Source organism: Balaenoptera borealis, assembly GCF_965194805.1.
Source record: "Balaenoptera borealis genome assembly, chromosome: 7".
In the NCBI taxonomy this organism is placed as follows: Eukaryota; Metazoa; Chordata; class Mammalia; order Artiodactyla; family Balaenopteridae; genus Balaenoptera; species Balaenoptera borealis.
In genome coordinates, this window is record NC_138864.1 from 102,130,608 (window position 1) to 102,158,147 (window position 27,540).

Here is a 27,540-nt window from a genome sequence, read left to right on the forward strand (position 1 = left end):
GAAGTATTAATAATGACTTCTGTGTGTAATCTGAAGCACAGTCTAAAGAGGTGAGCCACGAAGTTGAGTGCAGCACAGTGACAATGTTAGGAAATGCTGTTGTATTATAATCTTCCTGCTACACTTTGAAAAAACACATTTTAGCCGGAGAATAAAATCCAAACACCAGAGCGAAAGTTAATCTCAGTTTTCACATATAAAATATTTATGTTTTAGTGAATGGTAAATTCTTATCTGTGCTTTCCTCCTGGCTTCCCCTGTCTCCACGATGTTTTAGCTGTGAAATTAGCTTTTCCTCTAAGAACGAAAGAATGAGCACTCTACAAAAACCCTTATATGGTTTGTCTCCTGAAATGATCAGCTCTGCAGGATCCTTCCATTCATGGAGATTATATGTGTCTCATGCAAATCAACCGGTAACCTGGGCAACAGTGCAGACAGCCTGGGCTGTGCTATTATAAGGTGACCGACAGAAGACATTCAGTGTCACAGCTCCCCTTGGAAAGAGCTCACAGGGAGTGGAACCAGAGACCATGAAACTTCTGTTACTCCTCTGGCCAACACTGGATCAGATTGTGAGGAGAATAGACTGGGAAAATGGATTGTAATTCAACACAGATATGTTGAATCAGTGTTTAAACTGCTAATCAGATCATTGATATGAGGATCAGAGTTTGTATCTCCTGATGGGGGAGGGGAGGATAGAATGGGTAGACAGAACCAGTAGTCTTAGGGGGTAGGATAGGGTAGAGACAAAAAGTTATGGAGAAGAAGACATACAGATGACCAATAGGTACATGAAAAGATGCTTAACATCACTAATTATTAGAGAAATGCAAATCAAAACTACAGTGAGGTATCACTTCTCACAGGTCAGAATGGCCATCATTAAAAAGTCTACAAGTAACAAATACTGGAGAGGGTGTGGAGAAAAGGGAACCCTCCTACACTGTTGGTGGGAATGTAAATTGGTGCAGCATATGGAAAACAGCATGCAGGTTCCTTAAAAAACTAAAAATAGAGTTGCGATATGATCCCGCAATCCCACTCCTGGGCATATATTTGGAGAAAACTATAATTTGAAAAGATACATGCACCCCAGTGTTCATAGCAGCACTATTTACAATAGCCAAGATATGGAAGCCACCTAAATGTCCATCAACAGATGAATGGTAAAGAAGTTGTGGTATATATATGTACTATGGAATACTACTCAGCCATAAAAAAGAATGGAATAATGCCATTTGCAGCAAAATGGATGGACCTAGAGATTATCCTACTAAGTGAAGTAAGTCAGAAAGAGAAAGACAAATATTGTATAATATCACTTATATGTGGAATCTAAAATAATGATACAAATGAACTTATTTACAAAACAGACACAGACTCACAGACATAGAAAACAAATTTATGGTTACCAAAGGGGATGCAGGGTGGGGGAGGGATAAATTAGGAGTTTGGGATTATCAGATACAAGCTACTATATATAAAATAGATAAACAACAAGGTCCTACTGTATAGCACAGGGAACTATATTCAATATCCTGTAATAAACCATAATGGAAAAGAATATGAAAATATGAAAAAGAATATATATATATATATATATAATAGGTATAAAACTGAATCACTTTGCTGTATACCAGAAACTGACACAACATTGTAAGTCGACTATTCTTTTTTTTTGTTTTAATATGACTGGTGTCTTTTTATTTATTTATTTATTTATTTATTTATTTATTTATTTTTGGCTGTGTTGGGTCTTCGTTTCTGTGCGAGGGCTTTCTCTAGTTGTGGCAAGCAGGGGCCACTCTTCATCGCGGTGCGCGGGCCTCTCAGTATCGCGGCCTCTCTTGTTGCGGAGCACAGGCTCCAGACGCGCAGGCTCAGTAATTGTGGCTCACGGGCCTAGTTGCTCCGCGGCATGTGGGATCTTCCCAGACCAGGGCTTGAACCCGTGTCCCCTGCATTGGCAGGCAGACTCTCAACCACTGCGCCACCAGGGAAGCCCCGACTGTTCTTCAATAAAAAATTTAAATGATAAATAAATAAGCCATCTAAAGAAATGTTATGGGGAAATGCAGAGGATTGTTAGAAATCAAAGAAAGCTAAAATATACATGCCAGTTTATTTTTCAGAGAAGCTTTGTGTTCAGGAGGAACCGAGGACCTAGAATGAGTTGAACTGGTCTAGAAGAGCTGATTGTGTTTTCTCATCATGTATGAGAGCAGGAAAGAGATGGAAACCATTCAGTGAACTGAAAGAGAATAAGAAGGGCTATGGGGCATGGGACAGTCTGGGGATGAAACATGGTCATCTCCATGTTTTCTTTATTATTTTTTTTCTGTCTCTCCAAGTTCTTTTTTTCTTTCTGATTATGTAAGCAATATGTACTCATTTTTGAATATTTGGAAAATAGATATATAGCATGAAGAATAAAAATCACTTGCAATCTACCATTCAGACAACCAATAACATCATGAATATTTTGGTGCATTTTCTTCCTAATCTTTTTTCTTTGGCTTTTATATTTTGAAATATAGTTTCAGTTTTTATCTAAGTTATGCATGCATAAGGCTTTAAGAGAACAAGTGTTCTGCAAAGCTTTTTGGGAAAAGCAGAATTTTCAAGTTTTAATGGATTTTTTTGATACTAACCTTCATTTCTAAGTAACATGCTATTTTGCCGTTCTTTTTCTTTTCCAGTTTTAGGCATTATCTCTTGCCTTGAGAAAGGTGAGGAGAGGACCTGGCTGTTGCTAAAGTATACTTTTTAAAAAGGTAATGCCATGAATCTCATGCAGTCTTAAAGTGAGCACGTCAGACTTAGTGGTTTAAAAAAACAATTCAATACACTGTTTTTCATGATTCCCTGGGTAGGTTGGGCAGTTCCTGAGTTCTAAGAAGACAAGAGCAGAGGCTTCTAGGCTTCCTAAACATACTCTCACCCCACTGTTGGCCTATTGGTCAAAGCACATCACAAGCCAGCCCAGATTCAAGGGGGTGGAGAAATGAACTTTAACACTGATGTGAGAATGAGCAATACATCCTTGCAAAGAGCATGGCCATGAAGAGCTGTGATTTATTAGGGGTGTGTTCACCACAAAGTCATTTTTAATTTTGGTTCCCACCAAGTTACTGTTCCCTGTGTTCTTGTTTCTCTGATTATCCTATTAGAAGCTTTCTTCAGATATTTAGAGATCTTTCAAATATCTGGAGATGCTATTCAATCGTATGAAAGGACATGGCACTAAAACACTGACGGGAAGCTCTGCGCACAGGATTGGGGTGTGTTGAATGGGGGGTTCGCTACTTGGTGATCTAGCTGGGCCATTTGTTTGGGGAACCCCTCATCATCAAATTCCCCAGGAAAATGTGTCTAATCTCCTGCCTGGAAGGTATAAACTTGGCTCCTGCGGTTCTCTATCCTGGGTCCTGATACAAGGCTGCTTTTAGTATCTCGGCTATGCCAGTGGCCCCTGTTTCAGGTACCCCCTGTTTGATCCTCTTTAGAGAATAAACTTACAGGCTTTGCCAGGGCCGGCAGAGGAACTGTGGATTCCATTGCTCTCTTCAATAGACTTTAGCAGACTCTCTTGTTCTTACCCCACTTTCACTGCCGTTTCCAAGGTGACTGATGCCTTAATTTCTTTCATGGGTTATGTGGTGTAAATTGGTTTGCTTCTTGGCTTTCCATATTACCAGTTTAGGATTCAACTTTCCCAGTAATGCTGAGTCACTTACCAAACATCTGCTTTCCAGCTTCCAAAATCTTTCTGTTCTCTCCTCTCCCTTTCTCTTTGTCTGTATAGATTTATTCCCTGCTGTCACCCCCACCCCTCCTCCTTCATCATCATCATTAATGTGTTTCAGGAGTTACTACTGTGTACACGCAGGTTCAACCAGAAATCTCACTGCTTTATGCATGTTACACACGTATACTATTTATTAATTCATTTTGCATGTTTATTTTTTCAAAGTTTGGGTTTCAGCACAGACTGGGTCACGTGAAGTGTTTGCAGTACCACAGCCCTTCTGGAAACCATAGTGCTGCTATACCTATGGCCTTAGTGAGGAATCTTTTTTAAAAAATAAATTTATTTATTTATTTATTTTTGGCTGCGTTGGGTCTTCGTTGCTGCACGTGGGCTTTCTCTAGTGCGGCGAGAGGGAGCTACTCTCCGTTGCGGTGCGCGGGCTTCTCATTGCAGTGGCTTCTCTTGCTGCGGAGCACGGGCTCTAGGCACACGGGCTTCAGTAGTTTTGGCATGTGGGCTCAGTAGTTGTGGCACGTGGACTTAGTTGCTCTGCGGCATGTGGGATCTTCCCAGAGCAGGGCTCGAACTCGTGTCCCCTGCATTGGCAGGTGGATTCTTCACCACCACGGCCAGAGCTGATTGAAGTAGGGATGAGCTTCGGATCCAAAGTAACCAAATCTTTGGGTTAAGTTGTGACCTTTGAAATGGCCACACACAAGTGCTCTATCTTATATGTGTTTTCCATATTGAATGATGACTGCCATTTTTCTAAGGTATTTGTGTTAGTCACACACACAGAAAAAGGAATCTATTACTAGTAAAAACAAGAGCATCAAATATAGAGATTAACTGAGCCAACATCATATCAGAACACTGGAGTAGGGAACAAGGGATATCTGCTGCTGGTTGAAAATGAAAAAATTGCTTTGTACTAACATTCCAGTGCTCTGTGAAGCCTCTTTATGGGATAGTTGATACCGTTTACTATTTAATTTGCTTCCTTTATATCTATCCAATAAACCCAGATTCAACAGCATAAGCTAATCCTAGTTCTGTTCCTTGTGCAATTTGTAAAGAACTAGGTCCTTATAATCCTGAGCAGTGGGGAATACCCTGCCACTATTACTGTGATGAGAACGATCCTGAAAGAGAGAGTTTGAAAATGTCAGTCTTGCCTTACGTGGTTAAGGTGAGTATGTTCTGTTCAGAAGGTATGAATAGAAAAGAATAGCATCTCAGTTGAAAACCTGGAAGATACAGTTTCTAATTCTAGGCTCCTTACCAACTACTTAAATTCCTGAGGCAAGTCACCTACTGTCTACTCCTATTTATTTATTTTTTTCTTCATCTGCTGACTAAGGGCTTTGTACTAGAGGACTCAAAGTTCTCTTCTAGCGCTCCAATTCTGTATCAGCTGATACCTGTTGTCAGATTATTTCAAGATCATGAAGACAGAGATATATATGCAGCTCCCTTTTTTTTCAGGCAGTTACTTCATTTCATTGCTACCCCCAAACAACATTTTCTCCATTCCTTTTCATTCTCCTTCTATTTCTCTGTTATCATCAGTCACATTTTCTCCTATGCAAGCATTCTGTTGGGAAATAGGCAAAACAACAGTGTTTAGGTGTTTGTAGCAAAAGGGAGGATGTACAGCGCGTCAGTGTGAGCGTGTGTTTGAGCATGTGTACGTACACGTGGTGGATATGGGGATTAGGGTGTGGGAATAGTGAAGGCAGGAAGAAAACAGATGATGGCTGGGAACCTGCCGTATCCAGGAATACCTTTGGCAGGGAAGTTTATCTTTGAAAAGAACTTTATGCCTTTTGGACATAGTGAGTTTTCACTATGAAATAAAAATAAAGCTGATGCTAAAGTTTGATATTGGATCTAGAAAATTGTAGAAATTTGGTATGAAATAAATTTTGTAAACATCAAAGTACATTAATCTGTCTCTCATTTAACAATGTTAAAAGAATAAGGTGAAAAGACATTAAGCCAAAAAGTTATTGGTGAAGATTTCAATGGGGGGAATTATACGTTGTCCCCAGAACTACAAAAGTCATAGTCATTTTCTAAATAAGCTAAAAAGAAAAAGAGGCACTTAATTATGCCTAGCATTTCTGAGTTTTCTTATTAAAAATGCAATTAGTTATTAAGATTTTTTTTTAAATAGACAACACAAAGACATTCTGAATAAAAGTATAGTTTGGTTTATCCCTCTAGCTAAATGCATTCTAAAACTATATTGTCTCCACAAAAAATTAAAAAATAGAACTACTATATGATCCAGCAATCCCACTTCTGGATATTTATACAAAAGAATTGAAATTAGGATCTTGAAGAGATATCTGCACTCCCATGTTCATTATTCACAATAGGCAAGATATGGAAACAACCTAAGTGTCTGTCTGCAGATGAATGGATAAACGAAATGTGTTATATACTTACAATAAAATATTATTCAGTCTTAAAAAAAAAAAAGGAAAGCCTGACATTTGTGATAACATGGACAGACCTCGGGGACATTATGCTAAGTGAAATAAGCCAGACACAGAAAGACAAATACTATATGGTCTCATTTACATGTGAAATCTAAAATAACCAAACTCAGGAAGCAGAAAATAGAAAGGTGGTTGCCAGGAGCTGAGGGGAGAGGAAAATGGGGGAGGTGATGGTCAAAGGTACAAAGTTTCAGTTAAGCAAGATAAATAAGATGTGCCTAAAGCTGTCAATACTGTTTTATACACAGAATTTGCTGTGAGGATCGATCTTATGTTGTGTTCTTATCACACACCCAAAAACAATGATAATAATAATAAAGGTGATGGGGGAAACTTTGGGAGGTTGAATGTGGATATGTTTATGTCCTTGATGGTAGTGATGATTTCAGGGGTGTATACTTACCCTCAAACTAACCGAGCTGTATACATTAAATATGTACCACTTTTTAAAAAAAATTTTATTTATTTATTTATTTATATTTATTTTTGGCTGTGTTGGGTCTTTGTTTCTGTGCAAGGGCTTTCTCTAGTTGTGGCAAGCGCGGGCCACTCTTCATCGCGGTGCGCGGGCCTCTCAATATCACGGCCTCTCTTGTTACAGAGCACAGGCTCCAGACGTGCAGGCCCAGTAATTGTGGCTCACGGGCCTAGTTGCTCCGCGGCATGTGGGATTTTCCCAGACCAGGGCTCGAACCCGTGTGCCCTGCATTGGCAGGCAGATTCTCAACCACTGCGCCACCAGGGAAGCCCATGTACCACTTTTTACATGTCAATCGCACCTCAAAAAAAGTGGTTTAAAAAGAAAATAAAATAGTTAGTATTTGGTTTTTTTCCAGAAAAGATTTGCTGACCTCTGCTTCAGGGCACTAATTTTCCAACCTCAATGTTCTTCTAAATCATTTGGAATACTTTTTTAAAAATGTAGCTTCCTGGGTTCCATCCTTGAAATGTTAATTCAGTAAATCTGCAGAGGCCTAGGAATTAGCATTTTAAACACTTTCATCAAATAGTTCTGACTCAGATAGTCTTGAGCCAAACATTAAGTAACACTGCCTAAGGGTCACCGATAAAAGCTCAAGAGGTAGTTTGCAGGAAAATTCAAAGAGCTCTCTGCAGTCTTTTCATCCCTTTCCCCCAAATTAAAACCAAGCCTCAATGCTTTTTGTCTTTCCTACAAAAGACAAAGTTGTCCTCATTAGAAACTCTCCCTTTTGTGTAAAACAAATACATTTCCACTGAAGTATACAGCCCTGGATATTTCACAAAGAGGCTCTCAAAGTAGGTTTAGTCTGAGATGTACTCTCAAGAGGTTTGCAGCGATGATTCTACCCTGTGTCAGTCATGTGTTCATGAATAAATTTTGATTTGTTCCTGCTCATATAATTTTACATTCATTGGAATAATTCATTTAAAAATGAAAAGGTTATTTTAAATTAAAATTTAAAAAGGTTATCTCTTATCCTTGAATAATTTTCTAAAGGAAATTATCCAGGCAAAAAATAAATAAAATACTTGTTTGCTGCCAGCTTCTCGCTAAAATTTACTATAAGGTGGATTCAATATTGAGTTTCTTCTGTTCATACCTCCAGAAAGGAAATTATAATTTAACAAGCACACAAGCGCTCCTAGTATTTAATATTTTAGTGTTAAGCATGAGGATTATCACGCCTTGATCATCAGAAGTGATTAGCTAGTAATACAAAAATGCTGTTTAGGGTAAGAAATTGTGAAGAGAGTATATTCTAACACCGTTTCCCTAATAATTCTGATCTGAGGAATCCCATGAACTTTGGTTAAAAGTGCACATTCTGAGGCGCCTCTCCTAGAGATTCTGATTTGTTAATCTGGAATGGTTCCCAGAAATCTTTATTTTTAATAAGAAGCCAGGTCATTTTTTAGATCAAGAAAGGTTAGAGGACATTGCTACAAGGTTAGATTTTCCTGATCAATTGTCAACATTACAGGCTTTTTTCTTTAATATTTAGGAATTACAGAAAAAGAAGAGGTGCTGTGTTCTTTAGGCATCACATTGTGGATGCTTCTGATTTATTCTTCTCATAGATTTCTGCCTCTGGTAAAAGAATAGAGATGCTTGGTTTGAATCTGTTCCATCACCTCAGTTCTTTGGCTGTTCGGTGCTTAACCACGTTTGGCTTAGATGCGCTGAGTCCTTAGATGGGGCAGCCCAGTTTTATACAGCCCATCTTTTAACTTCCTTGCAAAAAAGGATAGCCCTGACCTCCCCCACTCTGCCCATTTTATAGATCCCCATCCTTGTGTCTACTATACCGATGTGTCAGTATAAAGAATTTGATGTATAATATACTTCTTTCTCTAGGCACATATACAGAAGAAAAATATTTGTTTGGTGAGTGTTTGGTACAGTAAAATATTTTCAAACCGAGGAGGAGGAAGATTCCATATGGTGTTCTTAACCAGAATCAGGAAAGGGGTACACAATTTGAAAACATTCTCAATATTAGAATATAATTTTTATTTGTAAAATAAAAAAATTATTTCTATGCTTTTCATATCAGCTGAAAAAATTGCAACAGGTATTTTTTGACTGATGGAGATATGCAGAAGACATAGTAATTTTTAACTAGAAGCAATCTCCTCCTGGAGGAAATATGAGAAGTGAAAATTTAATTTTAACAAAAGAAGACATGATTCAAAAGATTTTAAAACTAGGGTGGATGCCTTCTAATACATTCCTTCCAATGTTAAAGTCTGTGATTTTTCAAACATTCAGAATCTCTTGCCTTAAAAAATATTATTCTGATCACTTTGCTCAATTTCATTCCTCCTACATGCATGTTTGATTGTAGTGTACACAGACTTAAGGAGGAAAAACCCTGGAGTTCTGTTTACTCCTAGGATGTAGAAAGTTGAAAAACAAACAAACAAAAAACCAAAAAACATGCTCCCATCTATCAATGAGAAAAAGCTGGATAAATGACAAAATTACAACTTTCCCTGAATCCATCAGAGAACTAACGACGCAAGGGAACGGAATAATCTAAATTGATGGAGGGACAACCTCCTCCAAGAAGAGAAGGAACGTGTGGAATGGATCAGCTATGTAGAGCAAGGCAGGAAGAGATGCCAGCCACCATACTTACACCCTGACAGAAGAAATGGCATGCCAGTCTTTAGACACAAATATTATTTACCTCAGCTTCTACAAGTCTATGCAAAATACGTGACATTCAATAAAAAATTACAAAACACACAAGAATAATGAAATCATTCTCAAGAGACAAAGAAATGACCCAAAATGTTATAAGTATTAGACAGGGAATTTTAATTGCTCTTTAACAATAAACTTTGATTTAAAAATACTTTTAGATTTACGAAAGAGTTGCAAAGATGGAACAAAGAGTGCTAATACCTGGTTTCCCTGATTGTTAGTTAGGATACATAGGGAACATGTGTGCACTTGTCAGAATTAAGGATCTAACATTGATGATACATTACTATTAACTAACATCTGAAGTTTATTCAGATTTCACTAGATTTTCCTTAATGTCCTTTTTCTGTTCCAGGATCTTACCCACAAAGTCATGTTGCATTTAGTCATTATGCTGCCTTAGCCGCCTCTGGTCTGTGACAGTTTCTCCAACTTTTTGATAAACTGGACAGTTTTCAGGAGTACTGGTTGGATATTTTATAGACTGTGGCTGGATTTGGGCTTGTCTATCTGATGTTTTTCACATGGTTAAACTAGATTTTTAGGAGGAAGACCACAGAGTTAAAGTGCTGTTCTCATTACTTCATACCAAGCTCCCATGCTATCAACATGACTTATCATTGATGAGGTTAGCCTTGATCATCTGGCCTAGGTAATATTTGCCAGGGTTCAGTTTAGCTGTTTAGCTTTTTACTTGCTGTTGGGACAGAGTGGCAACTTTCAAGCTCCTTATATATGGAAGAGAAAACTAGTAGTCCCTGTTGTATTATTCTAGAAAATGATTTATTTCACCTATATTTTAAAACTGCTTAGAATTTTGCAAAATAGTCTCATGATTTTTTTTAAAAAGTCCTTCTGTTTTAGTGGTTATTTCTTTTTTGCCATTTATAATTTTGTATAATTTTGCTTTTCCCTTTTGTTTCTAGATTAAGTTAGCTAGTGATCTGTCTACTGTGTTAAAATTTTCAACTGACACTTTTCGATTTTATTCGTTTAACTCTTTCTCTTTTTGAATCCATTAATTTTTGCTTTTATACTTGTTAATTTCCTCTGGCTTTCCTTTGTTTTCCTTTTATAGCTTTGTAAGTTGGGTGCTTAATTAATTTTCCTTTTGTATTTGTATTTCTATCGGCACTTAACACTAAAACTGCTTTAGTTGTATCACATAGATTTGATATGTTATATTTTCATGGTTGTTAATAAATTTTTGAAATCTTGATTTGTGTTTTCTGTTGACCCAAGAGTTGTTTTATTAGCATGTTTTTCAATTTTTATGTAAAAAGATCCTTAAAAAATTTTTTTTTAAAAATTTTTATTTATTTATTTATTTATGGCTGTGTTGGGTCTTCGTTTCTGTGCAAGGGCTTCCCCCAGCTGTGGCAAGCGGGGGCCACTCTTCATCGCGGTGTTCAGGCCTCTCACTATCGCGGCCTCTCTTGTTGTGGAGCACAGGCTCCAGACGTGCAGGCCCAGTAATTGTGGCTCACGGGCCTAGTTGCTCCGTGGCATGTGGGATCTTCCCAGACCAGGGCTCGAACCCATGTCCCCTGCATTGGCAGGCAGACTCTCAACCACTGCGCCACCAGGGAAGCCCTAAAAATTTTTTATTATTAATTTCTAGGTTTATTACATTGTGTCAAATAATGCTGTTAGTATTATTTCCATTTTGGTATTTATGGACTTTTTCTTTTTTTGGTTTTATATGTAGTCAATTTTCATAACATGTTACATGTACAGTTAAGAAAATATATTCTCTAATGTTAGAGTTTGACATATATCTACCATATTTTTGTACTGTTTATGTGTCATATATTTCTCTTTACTAATTCGTTGTTTGTCATTTTTTTTCTTCACCATTTTCTAGTTTTTTCTATAACAATATTGAAATTAGCTAGTTTCTTAGTTCATATTCATTCCCTGGATACAAAACTTGAGCAGCTTCTTGTTCAAGTGATGTATTGAAGGAATGTTTTGAGGAGAAAACAAGTGACGGGTGCTGGATAGGGCAAGGGGGGGAAAGCTTCAACCAGGTAAGGATGTGGGAGCCCAGGGGGAGTTTTGAACATGAATTATGCCATAGAGTGAGTCTGGCCCAAGGGGCTTGGACTTTCATGCTCCATATCACTTAGTAATTAGCTGTAGGCTGCAATCTGTGGGCTGGAAATAGTCTTCTGAGTGAGGCTGTTTCTGTTGCTTGTTGGCAATTCTCTCCGGAAGGGAGCACCTGTGAGCTGTTAGCAGTCCACACTGACAACAGCTAGGAGATAAGTCACTGTCTTGGTAAAGTGGATCAGGGAAGGAAATAAAGACCATCTACTACAGCTAATAATCTCTTCTTCCCCTTTTCTGCCATTAAGTTTAAGATGTTTTTCTTCCCCCATTGAAATAGAATGCAAACCACATGGAGAGGGGGTAAGTATGTATTGCCAAGCTTACCATTGTCTTACACGTATTTCACATATGTGTGCTACCAGCCCTGACATTTTGGGACCCTTGATTTTAACAAATGCCAAGGTAGCCATATTTAATTATCCTTCTTTATTATTGATATATTTTTCTGGCATCAATTGCTTGAAAACTTTCTATCCATTCCAGGTATGAAAACATTTTTGGTGATACTTACCTAATTTTTTATTAGTGAAAAATGGCGATAGATGTGTGAGGCCTGTAAATTACAGATTGTAGGTATTTGCGTGAGAAAGTTGTGAAGAGACTACTTTGTCTCACTCTGCTCCCCCTCTAGTTCCCTTCCTGTGAGCCTTCAGTGAAGGCTGGAAACTGAATTTGACCTTTTCCAGACTGTTTGTAGCCAGGGCTCTCTGTGTGATCCAGGTTCAGTCAAGCGGAGGCACCCACCAGAGTCACACAGGGAGAAAGCGGGAGAGGGATAAATTGGAGGACTGGGATTGACATATACATACTGCCATATGTAAAATAGATAACTGATAAGGACCTGCTGTACAGCACAGGGAACTCCACTCATTACTCTGTAATGATACATATAACTGATTCACTTGGCTGTACAACAGAAACTAACACAACATTGTAAATCAACTCTACTCCAATAAAAATTAAAAAAAAAAAAAAGATTTAATCTTGGGTCAGAGGTGTCCAAGCCTCTTGGGCAACTGTAACACAAGTTCTGTTGCCTGTTCCCTAACGTCCTGGATGCCAATTGGCACATGCTGCTGCAGGAAAAACCCCGTAGTATGGTTGGGCATTTCTTCTGGTTGCATGGTTTCTATTTTTGAAGTGCTCCCTGAAACTATATCCTGCCTAAAAACTTGCAGTAAATCCCTCCCTCCTCAAACTATCTAGAGTGGATTTCATTGCCTGCAACTAAGAACAGTGACCCAGTCAGTGACAGTAATAAATCTAAGTATGGCAGGATTATTCTCAAAATAATATCTCAGTGAGGTTACCACATTCTAGGTTCTGCTCCTTAACTTTGTGGGTCCAGAGACCCATCCCTGTCAGTTCTCTGAGGTAGTCAGTTTCAGAAATGGACTCATACTGTTACCATATGATCCTGCAATCCCACTTCTGGGCATATATCTGGAGAAAACTGTAATTTGAAAAGATACATGCACCCCAGTGTTCATAGCAGCACTATTTACAAGACATGGAAGCAACCTAAATGTCCATTGACAGATGAGTGGATAAAGAAGTTGTGGTACATATATACAATGGAATATTGCTCAGGCATTAAAAAGAATGAAATAATGCTATTTGCAACAACATGGATGGACCTAGAGATTATCATACTAAGTGAAGTAAGCCAGACAGAGAAAGGCAGATGTCATATGATACCCACGTATGATTATGTGGAATCTTAAAAAAAAAAAAAAAAAGATATAATTGAACTTATTTACAGAACAGACAGAGACAGACATAGAAAACAAACTTACGGTTAACAAAGGGGAAAGGGGGGGAACGATAAATTAGGAGGTTGGGCTTAACATATACACACTACAATATATAAAATAGATAACCAACAAAGACCTACTGTACAGAACAGGGAACTACACTCAATATGTATATGTGTGTGTGTGTGTGTGTGTGTGTGTGTGTGTGTGTGTGTGTGTGTGTATATATGACACTGTGCTGTACACCTGAAACTAATACAACATTGTAAATCAACTATACTTCAATTAAAAAAAAAAAAGAAAAACAGACTCATACTACTGAAACTGATATGAAGACAAATGATACTGAGGTGGGCATAAGCATGCATGGTAATTAAACAGTCAAGATGTCAGGGAAATTTCTGCTTAAACACAAGCTATAATATATGATCTTAAGTATGGGTAAAGAAAACTGGGACTGAGTAAGAAGATGGCAGAAATGAACCTCACAGAAACCAATATGTTAATATTTATCAAGTATCAAAAACATCATGATAACATCAGCTGCACAATAGCTTTGCAGAGTCTCTCTTCTGTTTCTCAGGGGATGCTCTCAGGGTGGTGGCAAAGGTGGCAGAGCAGTCAGTGTGGGGTATCAGACACTTGTCCTAATATCCAGGAACTGTCCTGAAGTCTTGCCATGCTATACTTATGTATGTCATGGATTCTCCTCTTACTTGTACCCACATTTTAGGACCTAGGAATTTTCCTTTTATGTCCACTTAGAGGCATGGTCATAGACTATCAACATGAAATGCCAAATCATAATGAGTGAGTGAGAGAATATAGAGCAAAAACTGGAGGGATTTATATGACCTTGTGACAAACCTCTCAGATAATAGCTTGAAGGGCTTGTCAATAGGACTAGAAAGCTTCAAGTTGGTTGACCAAACATCCCCCTACCATGGGCAGACCTGGATGAACATCATGAAATTCAAATTTCTTACCTTTTTGTGTGTGTGTTTAATTAGTTTATTTTAAGACATGTTTTACCTCTCTTTCTGTATAATATGTTACAGTCTGGAGTCTGTCTAGACATACATCTTGAGATTTGATTGGAGTACATTCTACCCACCCTTTTTCTGATTAATTCTTAGGTTACTACATTTAGAGCAGAGGTAGGGAGAAAAGTTGATTTCTTGATTTACCCTTCAGAAGACAGTCTTATTTCCAAATTCTTGGAGTGGGTCTCATTCAAACCATCAAATACTGACAACACCAGTCTGCCAATATTCTCAAGAAATATCTACCTACACAGTCTATCTTTAGACTTTAAGAATGAAGGCTTGTGAAACTTATCTTCCCTCTAATTTTAAACTTAAATTTTAAGATCTATTTTTTCCTGCAAATGCAAGTGATTATTCCCAGTCATTTTGACTGTATCTTGGCTGTGTTTCAGTTGCTTACATCTAGCATATTTTAATAAAAGTTAATTTTTAAAAATCTAGTATTTAGTTTAAAATTTAAAGAAAAACTTCAGTCATGATATAGGATTTATCTCTAACCAGTGTGACCTGTCATTTTTGATATATTCTATCTAAAAAAATTATTTGAAGAAACTTGGCATGGCAATATAGTTAATACAACTGTATGTTTGCCACCAAAACTAGCAAAAAGTCAATTCACACTTAGGATCAATTTTGTAAGTTTTATTAAATATAGAACATCATCTTAAAGAAATCTCTGGGGAGTTTGAGACATGGCTAAAAGATGGTGAATGAGTCTCAAGGATTCTATTAAAAACTCTGTCTAGAAAAATCAAAGAAGATGCCTTTCCCCCTCTTATTAGGAAGCATTTTGACATTATGAATAGTCACAGGAAGAAGTTATTTTATACTGATTGTAAAATATACTGTAGATGCTCCTCTAGGCTTTATAAGAAAGAGTTCCCCAAAATCTCTCCTTTAATATGCATTTCTGGAATTAAAGTAAGTCTGGATAATTTTTTTAAAAGGTTTACAATTGCAGGTGTGTTATGATTGCTTTTTTGCTACAATACTACTCATACTATTATCCTTGGTAGCCTTTCTCTCTCTTTTGGCTCTTTATCTTTAGCAAGACCAATTTTGGAAAGAACTTGCCATAGTTTACAATACAAATACAAGAACAATGTGAGCCATTAACACAAGAACAGTAACACCATTAACAAAATATAAACAAAAACACCAAAACAGGAAAAAGAGCAGAACTCAGTGTTCTGCTCAAGATTTACCAGGCACTGGAAGTTATTGTGATCAAGTCCAAACTTTAAGGCTACTCTATCTGGATTCAAGTAGAGGGAATTGTGAAGTTTGTGGTGGCAGGAAGACTAAGGATCATCAGAGGTTAAACCTTTACCTTGGCCTTTGGTTTGGTTCCTTCTGGGAAAGGAATTTATCTCAGGGTCTATTTATAAGGAGAATGTAATGCACAGTACCTGACAAGCAATCTCAGAGAAAATGTAGGCACATTTAACATCTTATTGACTTTTACATCTCCTGTAAAAATTTTATTGAATAGACTGAGCTCCAAAGAAACAAGTTTTTCTCCAACTTCTGCCTTCAAACATGTTCTAGAGATCATCATTTCCCACCTCTTGTGGGTATTATAGATTCCACAGGTTTCTACGAATAGTTCCCTTTTGATTTATAGTATGAAACTATAAATAAACAAGAGGAAAGCTGGAAAATTTAGAAGCATGAGGGAACTAAACAACATACTCCTGAACAACCAATGGGTCAAAGAAGGGATCGAAAGAGAAATTTAAATATATCTCAAAATAAATGAAAATGAAAACACAATAACCAAAACCTATGGGATGCTGCAACAGCAGTTCGTAAAGGGAAGTTCATAGTGATAAATGTATATGTTAAGAAAAGAGAAAGATGTCAAATAAACAACATAACTTTACACTTCAAAGAACTAGAAACAAAAGAACAAACTAAGCTCAAAGTAAGCAGAAAGAAGATCATAACAAAGATCAGCATGGAAATAAATGAAATAGAGACTAGAAAGATAAAAGATCAGTGAAACTATTAGCTGCTTTTTAAAAGATAAAGTTGACAAACCTGAGGAAAAAAGAAGACACAAATAAAATCAGAAATGAAAGAGGAGACATAACTGACACCACAGAAACACATAGATCATAAGAGACTACTATGAACAATTACATGCCGAAAATTAGGTAACCTAGAAGAAGTGGATAAATTCCTAGAAACATAAAAGTATCTAAGACTGAATCATGAAGAAATAGAAAATATAAACAGATCAACAATGATTAAGAAGATTGAATCAGTGATCAAAAACCTCTTAACAAAAAAAGCCCAAGACCAGATGATTTTACTAGTGAATTTTACCAAACATTTAAAGAAGAATTAACAATAATCCTTCTTGAACTCTTCCAAAAATTGAAGAGGAGGGAACACTTTCAAATTACTTTTATGAAACCAGCTTATCCTGATACCAAAGCTAGACAAGAATACTGATAAACATAGATGTTAAAATCCTCAACAAAATACAAGCAAATCAAGTTCATCAGTACATTAAATGACTCATACACCACGATCAAGAGGACTTTATCCCTGGGATGCAAGGATGATTCAACATACACAAATCAATAAATGTGATACACCACATGAATAGAATGAAAGATAAAATTCAAATGATCATCTCAATAAATGCTATGAATAATGAGAGTTATATAGGGTAGACTGCTTACAAGTTGGACAATACAGGTATATAGGCCCTTGGTGCCTGAATCTCATATCTACCTAACTCAAGCTCTCAAAAGAATTTCCTTGTTCTTAGCCCAAACATCTCTGTTATTCTTTCTAAAGTATCTTCCTTTTAAATCCTAACCAAATTTAATTTAATCCAAATTAAAACTTTTCACTTCTAATCTTAGAACATTTTTATTTTATGGAATAGATTTTAATCTATTTACTACTTTTAATGTCAACTTTCCATGGCATGTCCATTAGCTGAATATTCAATAATAGATGATCAGGGGTTTCTTCAAAACTTGTATAGGAGGAAATTGCACATAGTACCCAAGATTTGGGGAATGCAGAAAATTTTCAGACCATGAATGTTTCCATTTTTTTCTAATGGAATGTGAGAGTTTATTTTATTCTGAAGGACTTTAAAGGAAGGGATACATGATAAAAAGCCTATAAAAGGTGAAATATGTGATGTTTAAAGTCTCATGGTAGACTTTTTATATATATTTTTAAAAAACACTCATCTAGGTGAGGTGCTTTGAGCAGTTCTGAAAAATGTAGTTCCAGAAAGCAACTGCTTTGATTCCTAAGGAAGAAATTCTAAATAGTGCAAGCTTTTTTATAAGCATCTGGGTTTTTGATAATTCTGTCTACCTACAACAAACTTGTGAGTGCATAACCACTATTTTAATAATTATTTTCCCTACACTAGTGTGTAATACCATATTTGACTTTGCTTATGCAGGCCATAAGTTCCAAAAGGCAATTTCCTGGGCCACAAAGGCATCCATTTGAAAACACTTGAGATTGAATCAACATACTTTAATAAAAAAAGATGTATAATCTAAAAAAAAAAAAAACCAAAAAAAGGAAAAGAGTATGAGAGAAACCTGTGGGATTGGGAGGTTGAAAGGACTTCTAAAGAACAGGAAAGTCCTGTACGTGATTTTAATTCGATTCCTGTGTGGTTCCTGTATTCTTATCCATTTGGGAAGGACTTTGGATTGTCAGAGAGCACAGAATAGAAAATTATAGAAAACTTAAGCCAGTGTCACTCAGATTTTACAAAGAAGAGTTCCCAGCTCACATCTGGGTTATGTATGGAAGAAAGTGAGCTAAGCCTCAATCTGGGACTATTTCTAGAAAGTCCATTCCAACCTGTGCTACAATGAAGAGGCAAGAATCCAGCCAGTGGAAACTGTGTGCAGTTGGTCAAATTAAATTGCCAATATTTGAAGAGGTTCCAGGATGACCCTAGATTGAGTAAGTCATCTGCTTTTCTGGGGAAAGTAATGTCTTGGCAAGAAAAAGAAGAGTTAAAATTTGACTTGAATATTAAAAGCATAAAGGCACAGTATTTGGAAGAGACACAAATAAGGAAAATCATATTACTGAATAAAAGTACAGAAGCAATGGAGAGAGAGATACAAGATCTTTTCTTGACTAAAATATGGAAAGTAAATCAAGGGCTTAGCATGGAGAACATTCAGGATGTGGGCAATAAATTCTTGTGGGGAAGGGATTCATATTAGTATGAAGAATTGGCAGTCATGGAATGGGTCAAATAAAAACAAAATGCAGACACCGTGACTTTGGGTCTCTTGTGTTGAATATACTGGGAGAAAGATTTCAGAGGTAGAGAGGACTAAGGAGAGATGGAGATGTCATGAGAAAGTTGGGGCCAGCCTGGGGACAGTGGAAAGGAAAAGAAAGGAGTGGCATAGGTTAGAGAAGGGATTGCTTGTTTGGAGATAGATGGCTGTAGGGAAAGAGAGTGAGGCTTGCATTTATGGTGCGTCACTATCACACAGGGGATTGTCAAGAGTCCTGCCGGTTAGGTTATTGATATTAGTTGTATCAGTGCAAACACCCATTTGCCCAGGGGTCTTCTTGTCCCCTGTGCCTCAGGCAGCCTCTAGGCCCCAATACCTTACCTTTAAAACCCTTTTCAATTTAGGGCTGCTCAGCATCAGTGAAGTCAAATGAATAGAGACTAGAGCATAGATGATAGCTTCCCAGGCCCAGAACCAGGACCCCTTATTAAAAAGGACACCCCAGATGGAGATTAGTAGGGTCAGAAAATAAGAGGTGAAGAAAATGAGGAAGACGGCAAGAGACCTCAGGGCAGTAGAGTGAGCTTCCGGGCTGGAGTTGGAGTGGCTGGTGATGATCTTTCATCTGCCTCAGGTGTTGGAATAATAAGTCCATGAGCAAGACGGTGGAGGCCAGGAACAGGAGGAAAGGAATAATCAACACAACCACTTGCTGGCACATGGAAAAATCCCACAGGAATATCTCAAGTCTCTCAGTCGTGGTGCTGTTTCTAGGGAAATGCCTCTTGGAGATTAATTGAATCTTGCTGTAATGCCCAACAGCTGCAAAGATGATAGACACACAAGAAATCAGCAGAGAACCCAGCAACAGCCGAGGAACCAACCTCACAATTCTCCACTTCAGCCAGAAGGTGGGGTGGCTGAAGGAGGAGACTTTGACACAGTAGAAGACAGCAAGCAAGCTGGTCAACCAGAATGAAAGAATGTTAGTAAATTCCCAGACGATCCTGAAGTACCAAAATTCATAACTAGGGTGGAAGTGGGAGCAAAAGTTGTACAGCATCGATGACCACAGTTGACAGAAGCAGCAGACACCCAGGCTGGTGAGAATCATTTCCATTGGTGACAGCCTTTGGAAACTCACCCACTCTGTGCCCAGCACTACAGCAGTTAAGCTGCTCTGCGCAGTTATTGTCAAGAACTTGAGCATATAGATGATCATGAAGAAGACGGAGAGTTGGATGGTTATCATCCTTCTATTCCAAAGAAACTTCCTGGGCACAGACTCAGAATCTCTGCAACAATTTCCAGGTAGGGACCAGATTCCTGGCCCCACTAGTGTTTCACACAAGAAAATATCTCCCTCTGGATGCACATTTTTCTGGGCTTATTTTTGACTTTCCCATTTTCCTATCTGCAGGATTTGCTTATGCTTTGCTTGCTGGTTTGTTATCAGGCCTGGATGCAGGGAAATGTTGTTTGAATGTGGATTCTTGCTCCTGAGGTGATTTGATTATTCCCATAAAAAGCATCCCTATTTCATAACCATGCTGTTTATTTCTTCTTTATCTGCCTGAGGTGTCTTTAGCTTATTTCCCCATCTTTTTAATAGAATATCCTCAGTCTTTCAACCTAAAATTTGAACCACAGGATAGATAAATCCTTCACTGTCCATTCACATCCTGGGTAACATTTCTGCTCACTGAGTGCTGTAACAATGTCAACTTCAGAAACCCGTGTCCCCAGCTTCTACAGCAGCTGGGCGTGGATGCTACAATCAAAGTTTGAGTACATAGAAAAAACAGTAAAGAAAATCTTTGCTCTGAGATTCCACCCACGAAATTGCTGGAAGCTGAGACCTTCAAGTATCCCCATCCAAGACGGGCCACTTTCTTTACTGCCCATTGAATTCCTCAGAGAAATCGTTGCACGGTGCCCCCAGTGCTCTCCCTACAATTGAGGTGTGGCCTCCTTGGCTATTGTTCTGCCGACTCCTGTGCCTTGAACTCCTGCTTTATATATGTTTGGGAAATGTTCTTGTTCCATTATCATCACCATTTTTTTTTCCGCCTTATATGGCGAGGCTCTGTTTGTCACTGCTCCCATTGCTCAAGATGAATTGAAAGAGGGCCCTCTTACCACGAGTAAAACCATTTTGAAACATGGGGTCTACTGAATAGAGAAGTGTAGAAGCCTTGCTCTCTTTGTTTGTTTGTTTATGTATTATTGTCTTCGAGCTTTCCCTTCTCTAACCAGCCTGTGGAGACAAAGGTAATCGCTGTTCATGGTAACTTCGATGTCCCTGGCCCTGCTGTAATCTGGCTCTGTAAAATTGTAGCCCTCTGTAAAGTCCCCACTAGGTATTTCTGGAAGTGTCTCATGAGGGCTCACAAGCAAGTCTGACCCCAGTGGATGTGGAATGGGCTGGTCCGTCAGGCGCCTGCTGAGGATGGGCGCTTGGCAGCTGCTTCCCTGTCCAGCTGTGTAGCCTGGCCTGGGCTGCACCATCCCCTGTCTGTGCTCCTGCTGCTCCGAGCTCCACCCCATGGGCCCTGAGGCTGAGCTGAGCAGCCACATGTCTGTGGGGAAGCAGCCCAGTATTCACACTCTGAGCTGTTTGAGGAAACTTGGAAGCTTAACCCTTAGTCCTTCTATTCTTTGTAATCTCACTAGAGGCAAATTTGATGTGCAGTTGCCCAAACAACTACAATAGCACCCTCTTGAAGTAAGCCCTTTTTCTATCTCGATTCTGGGACCACAGTTCCAAGTATCCAATGTCGCTGGTGTGGAAGTGAATGCGTGGTGGTATGTGGTACCTTGGAATATGAAGATGGTAATTGAAAGCCTCAGAGACAAAAAGATCCCTATAAGCAGGATGCTTGTGATTTTGTAGACTTTCAATGCTGTTTTAGACAAGGGACAAACTACACATTACTTCTAAATATCTCAGTATTTAGGAATCCAGAGCTATATATGCAGACCAGAAAATGAATTCAGGAAATTAGTTCTGGAAAACGATACCAGATAGACACCAAATATTTAATTAGTGCCTTCAAAATTGAGAGGATAATTCTGATAATTACTAGTTGATGAGGGAGACAAAGTGAAAGTCATAGAATCCTTGAAAGTAAAACAAGAAACCACTGAACTCACGGTGCAAAGGTAAACCACACTTAAAAATTACACTAGGAAACAATATTAGAAAGCATCTGATCTGCATTCTAAACAAAATGCAAGAATCAGGAAATTTTAAAAGGGAGATGGCACCTTTTAGTTTTCAATTAAAAGGTGAATTGGTTGAGATGTATCCAGGTATAAGAAGGGAGAAAGATAAGAAATGATGTGACGTGAAATATGCAATAATAGCATTAACACCTGCCTTTTGTCCTGGATACACTAGGCATGTTGCCTCCTGTATTCACTGCCTCATTCTGAGAACCCTCAAGGCCTGGCTCTACTGCACTCCACAGGGGCACTCTCCATAATGATAGTGACCAATCAAATAACCCAGATTCTCTTTGTGAAAGTTTGAATGTGAGACATACAAAGTGAGTCCCTAACTGGTGGTTGATGTTCCCTGGGGTTAGGAGTTCAAAGGCTGGCTCTTTTCTTGTGTGGGCATGTGAATCCTGCAGAGCAATCTCTGGGGTCCCTTGATGCAGCAGCTAGAACACAACAGCCCCTAGTAGGTACTTAGAAAATAGCTGTTGAATGAATGATGAGTACAAGGAGAGCATACCATGTGTCCTACTATATCACAAGTGTAAGGGCCTTGAAAATCATAAAACTAGCCTCCTAGCATAATAGAGAAATGCACACATGTGATTATACTCTTATGTCATTCAAATAATTGAAATTGACAAAGATGCTAAAATATAAGTGTGCCCAAATTGACAATTTTTTAGGGAAAAACTTGTGGCTTGGGCATTTAATCTGAACAAATGCTTCAAAATTGAATGAGGCAAATGGTGATTATAAGTTCTTATACATCATATGTGACATTGTGGAGAGTGGTTCCCATGATCTGCACTGCTGTGAATGTGCATTTATTGATCAGTGTTTGGACCAGTGGGGCTGGCAAATGGACCCCAAGTTAGTATAATATGAACTCAACAATGTGACTTCAACAATTGTTAATGTAATGTGGTAGTTTATTTACATCGTTAATGTCCCCCTTCCAGAATATTGACATCCTAATGCCCCAAACCTGTGACTATGTTACCGTATGTGGCAAAAGGGACTGTGCAGTTGTGATTAAGGACCTTCAGTGGGGAGATTATCCTGGGAAACCTGGGTGGGCCCAATGTAATTACAAAGGTCTTTATAAGAGGAGGCAGGAGGGTGAGAATCAGAGAAGGAGATGATACAATGGAACAGATCAGAGTCATGAGCCAAGTAATCCACAGGAAGCTTCTTTTCAGTCTGTGCTTAGTCTAATTTTTTCAGGATATATTTGTTCTGTGGAGGAAAATGGCATTCATCCTTGAAGGTTGTGGGAAAAATGATTTCATCCTCACCTTAAAATGAAGAACACACTTTGTTTACCTGCCTTCCCCTTTATAATTCCCTTTCCTGAAAAATAGAACTCTTTTTCCCACAGGCTTGTCGTGGAGTTTTGCCTTTGACCCTTGTTAAAGCAATCCCAAATTTGACCAAGAAATAGTGGAATCAGATGTTTCCCAATTAGCCAAACACATTTTCTTCCTTGTGTTACTGGAATTCTGTAACAGTCAGAATCGATCTTTTTCATGTGGCAATGGCTCCCAAAGGGTCAGCATTTGAAAAGAATATCTAATAGTAAGTAATGTGGTCCAAGCACACGATCCAAACTCATTCTCTCTTCTATTTTTAATTCTGCCATCAACCTGTGCAGCCTGAAGCAAGTTCATTTTTTTCTTGCTTTTTATCTCATTGTTTAAATAAGAATCATAGCATTAATTTGTTTAGTCTCCAATTTATTGAATGTACGCATCACTGAAACCCTGGGAGCATGTACCCAGTCAATTGGCAAATTGCAAATTGTAGAAAATACAAGAACTATAATTTAATACTAAAATGATGCTATCCAAAGGCCATAGGCAAAATTCTGGCCAAAAGGAGTTAAAGACCATCCCCACCATCAACAGCAAAACAACTGTGATTCAGGTGACAGACAGAACTCCGTTCAGCACTGCCTCTGTTTTCATCACTCTTCCCAGGCACTGGCCCTGCTGCCTTAGAACGTTTCAACACTCAAGGTGCAGAGCCTCTGGTGATCTGAGGTAACATGGAGGAGAACAACACTCCCGCTCTCCTGTTATATTCAATTAGAGGGGGGGAAAAATAAAGCCACAAACATACTCCAGAGCCTCAGAGATGTTTACTTTGTGTCTCTCCCTAGGACATAGCACAAGTCCATGAGGTTGGGTGGGGTTAAGGCAATTGAATGATAAACACCACCCTCAGAGACACTCCTCTCTTGCAGTGTCTAAAGCTGTGATTCCTATGGATTAACAGCATCACCATCTCCTGGAGAATAGTTAGAAATGCAAATTCTTGAGCCCTACCCACACCTACTGAATCCGAGATTCTGGGAGTGAGACCCAACAATCTGAATTTTAACCAGGTTTCTAGGTGATTTTGATGCTTGATTCAGTTTGAAAATCGTTGATTGAAACACGTCATATCTGGTTCCTTCTAGCCTGGGGAGGACTCAGGTCCTTGTACATACAGGCTACCCTGTGGCCACTCCTCAGGAAGCTCCAGTTTAAATAGATGTATCAGTCTCCAATGGAAGGCCAAACTTTGGCCCAAGCTGAGACTTTCTCAACATATAAAAGAAGTGAGATCTTTGGTTTTGTTTTTAATAAATGATGTCCTACTATGAAAATTTCTTTGTTCTAGTTTTGGGGCAGAATAAAATTTTCAGATGTTGAAAAGAGGGATTTTGGAATAAATCTTTACTAAAAATATGTGGTGATGGGGAGTGAGAGGTTGGCTATGGAAGAGCTGTGCGAAATCTTCGCTTGGTTACCTTCTGTATGTTTCTCAACTACAAGGTCACTAACTCATCAGCCAGTGCTGGGTGCACACAGTGGTGCCCACTCTGTGCATCCAAGGGATGACTTGGATACCTCTGTACCACCAAAGCATTTGCATAGGAAAAAAACAGAACAGGGAAAGTGCAAACAGCAGGATAGAAAGATGATGAAGAAAAAAGTAAGAATTGAAGAGAAAGAGGACAAGCATTCTCAAACCTCCTGGTCTTTGTCCCATCTCAGAATTTGGAGTTGTTCATGGGCTGCCTAAACCCTCTTTGTAGAGGCAAGAAAGGCTCTTCAGGGACTATGTCCCTGGAGTTTGAAAACAATCATTTCTCAAGGATAAACCACATGTGACTATCCTGCTAGTCTAGGTCCAGCCACCTTTCCCCAAACCTTCATACCCATAAATACATACATTTTTAAAAGATAAATAACAGCATGTTTTTGTATGGTGCAAATGATCTAGTAGAGGAGGGGAAACTGATGATACAGGAGAGAGAGAGAGGGAGGAAACTAACTTCCGGGAGCGTTGTCTTTAGTAAGCAAGAGGTGATAGGACTCAGTCAGGTAGAGGAGTTGGCCTTTGCTGCATGCAAGGATTTTTTTCCCCTAGTAGCAGGAGGAAAAGAAGCATACACGTGGTGATAACATATAGAAGTTCCTTTCTTACGCGTGTTTTTTTAGTGAGGTGGGAAACAAGGTTCCATGAGTTGAGAATGAGGAAACGATGGGAATATTGGAATTTAAAGACGGGTGAGTTTGCGCAGTAGATATTTAGGAGACAAAGATGTCTCGGGGTTGTGCTTCGCAGAACTCTAGAGGGCAGTATTTGCATAGACTAGTCAGCAAGGAGCTGTGTCGGCTACGGCTATGAAAATGTGCTGCTCAGATTGCCTGCTGCTGGGAATGTAACTGGTGAGCCAAGCTTCTGGATCCACAAGCACATTTGCAATAAGAGCCATGCTTCCCATGGGCTGGGCTCACCTAGTGACTGAGCATGGCAGAGGTAGAAGGAGGAATAATGCTGATTCATTCCTGTGAGATGGGGGACTCGTCAACTGTGACTTTGACTCAAGGACACTCTTCATTCAGGCCAGGACTTTCTTAAAACTGCACTGCAGTTCAGGAATCTTCCTACCTGACCCTCTTGCTTCCCTCCACCACCTCATAGAGGTCAAGTCTCATCTCAGTCTGGATTCTATCTTTGTCTTCTCCAGCTTCATCCTCTTTTTTTTTCACAGACCTTTCTCCAATAAATCTCTTCCATATCTAGTACTATTTTGGTGTCTGCTTTTTGGAAGTCTGAACAAACATAAGTGATACCAGGAGTGGTCTGAGAAACAGGTGATCAGGTGGGGTTTGGACTGACAAACTCATATCCCAGCAGGCAAAGAGGACCTCAATACGAGGGTTGTTTAGGGTGCAGATTGTCCCTGGCACAGTATGGTAGCCTGGTTGCTAAAGATTTCACTAGTGGTGAAATAGTCAGAGCAAGACAAATACGGTATAACAAATGTGAAATCTAAAAAAGCCAAATTCATAGAAATAAGGATAAAATGGTGGTTGCCAGGGATTGAGGGGTGAGGAAAATGGGGTTATGTTGGTCATAGGAGATAAAATTCCAGCTATAGGATGGATAAGTTCTGGGAATCTAACATACTTGAAAGTTGTTAAGAGAGTAGATCTTAAATGTTATCACCACAGAAAGAATGGTAATTATGTGAGGGGATGGAGGTGTTAACTAACCTTATTGTGGTAATCATCTTGCAGTATATACATGTATCAAATCATCATGTTGTACACCTTAAACTTAAGTATATGTTTATAATATCTCAGTAAGGCTGGAAAAAATAACAGACTAGACTCTGCAGATGAAAAGATCAGTGAACTTGAAGAAATAACAATAGAATGTATATGAAACCAAACTCAGAGAGAAAAAAAGCTAAGCCAGGGAGAGGGAGAGGGCGAGAGAGATAGAGAGAGAGAGAGGAAGAGAGAGAGAGAACACTGCTATAGAACAGCTTCAAGTAGCCTAATATATATGCAACTGGAGTCCCTGAAGGAGATGAGATGGGGAGAAGGGAAGGAACAGAGAAACATTTGAAGATATGTTTCAAAAAAATAAGGTAGTCTCTGTAGAAAAATAGAAAAATAAAGCATAATACATCCAAACAATGAAATATTATTCACTGCTAAAAATAAATGAGCTATAAAGTCGTGAAATAAATCGAGGAACCTTCAATGAATATTACTAAGTGAAAGAAATTAATTTGAAAAACCTACATAGTCTATAATTCCAATTGTATGATATTCTGAAAAAGGCAGAATTATGGAAGATCAGTGGTTATCAGGAGTTGGGGGAGTATGGAGGATTTTTAGGACAATGAAACTATTCCGTATGATACTGTAATGGTAGATACATGTCATTGTACATTTGGCAAAACCCAGGGAATATACATCACCAGAAGTCAACCTTGATGTAACCTATGGACTTTGGGTGGTGGCAATAATGTGTCAATGTAGATTCACCGATTGTAACAAATGTATTACTCTGGAGCAGGATGTTGATGGGGTTGGGGGGGGGAAGCTGTGTGTGGGGGGATGGGGGGGAGTGACAGGAGGTATGTGGGAACTCTCTGTGCTCTCTGTTCAATTTTGCTGTGAAACCTAAAACTCCTCTAAAAGAAAAATCTATTTAAAAAAAGAATGGTCGGAAAAATTTCCAAATTCATGAAAATTATAAACTTACGGATCCAAGAATCTCGATAAACTCCAAACACAAGAAACATGAAGAAAATTATGCCAAAGCATATAATAACAAAATTACTTGAAACCAACGCTAATGAGAAAATCTTATAAGTATCCAGAGAACAAAGATGCATTAGATACAGAAGAAAAATAAGTATGATA

The 27,540-nt window shown here is 38.6% G+C and overlaps 1 protein-coding gene across 1 annotated transcript; it reads right to left on the minus strand.

Moving 5' to 3' along the window:
• Window positions 1–1,716: 1,716 nt before the first annotated feature.
• Window positions 1,717–27,217, minus strand: TAS2R16 (taste 2 receptor member 16). Its single transcript, XM_082400137.1, is given in 2 exon segments — window positions 1,717–19,220; window positions 19,222–27,217. Coding segments are annotated over 2 exon segments (900 nt in total). The 5' UTR covers window positions 19,860–27,217; the 3' UTR covers window positions 1,717–18,958.
• Between the last annotated feature and the right edge of the window lie 323 nt (window positions 27,218–27,540).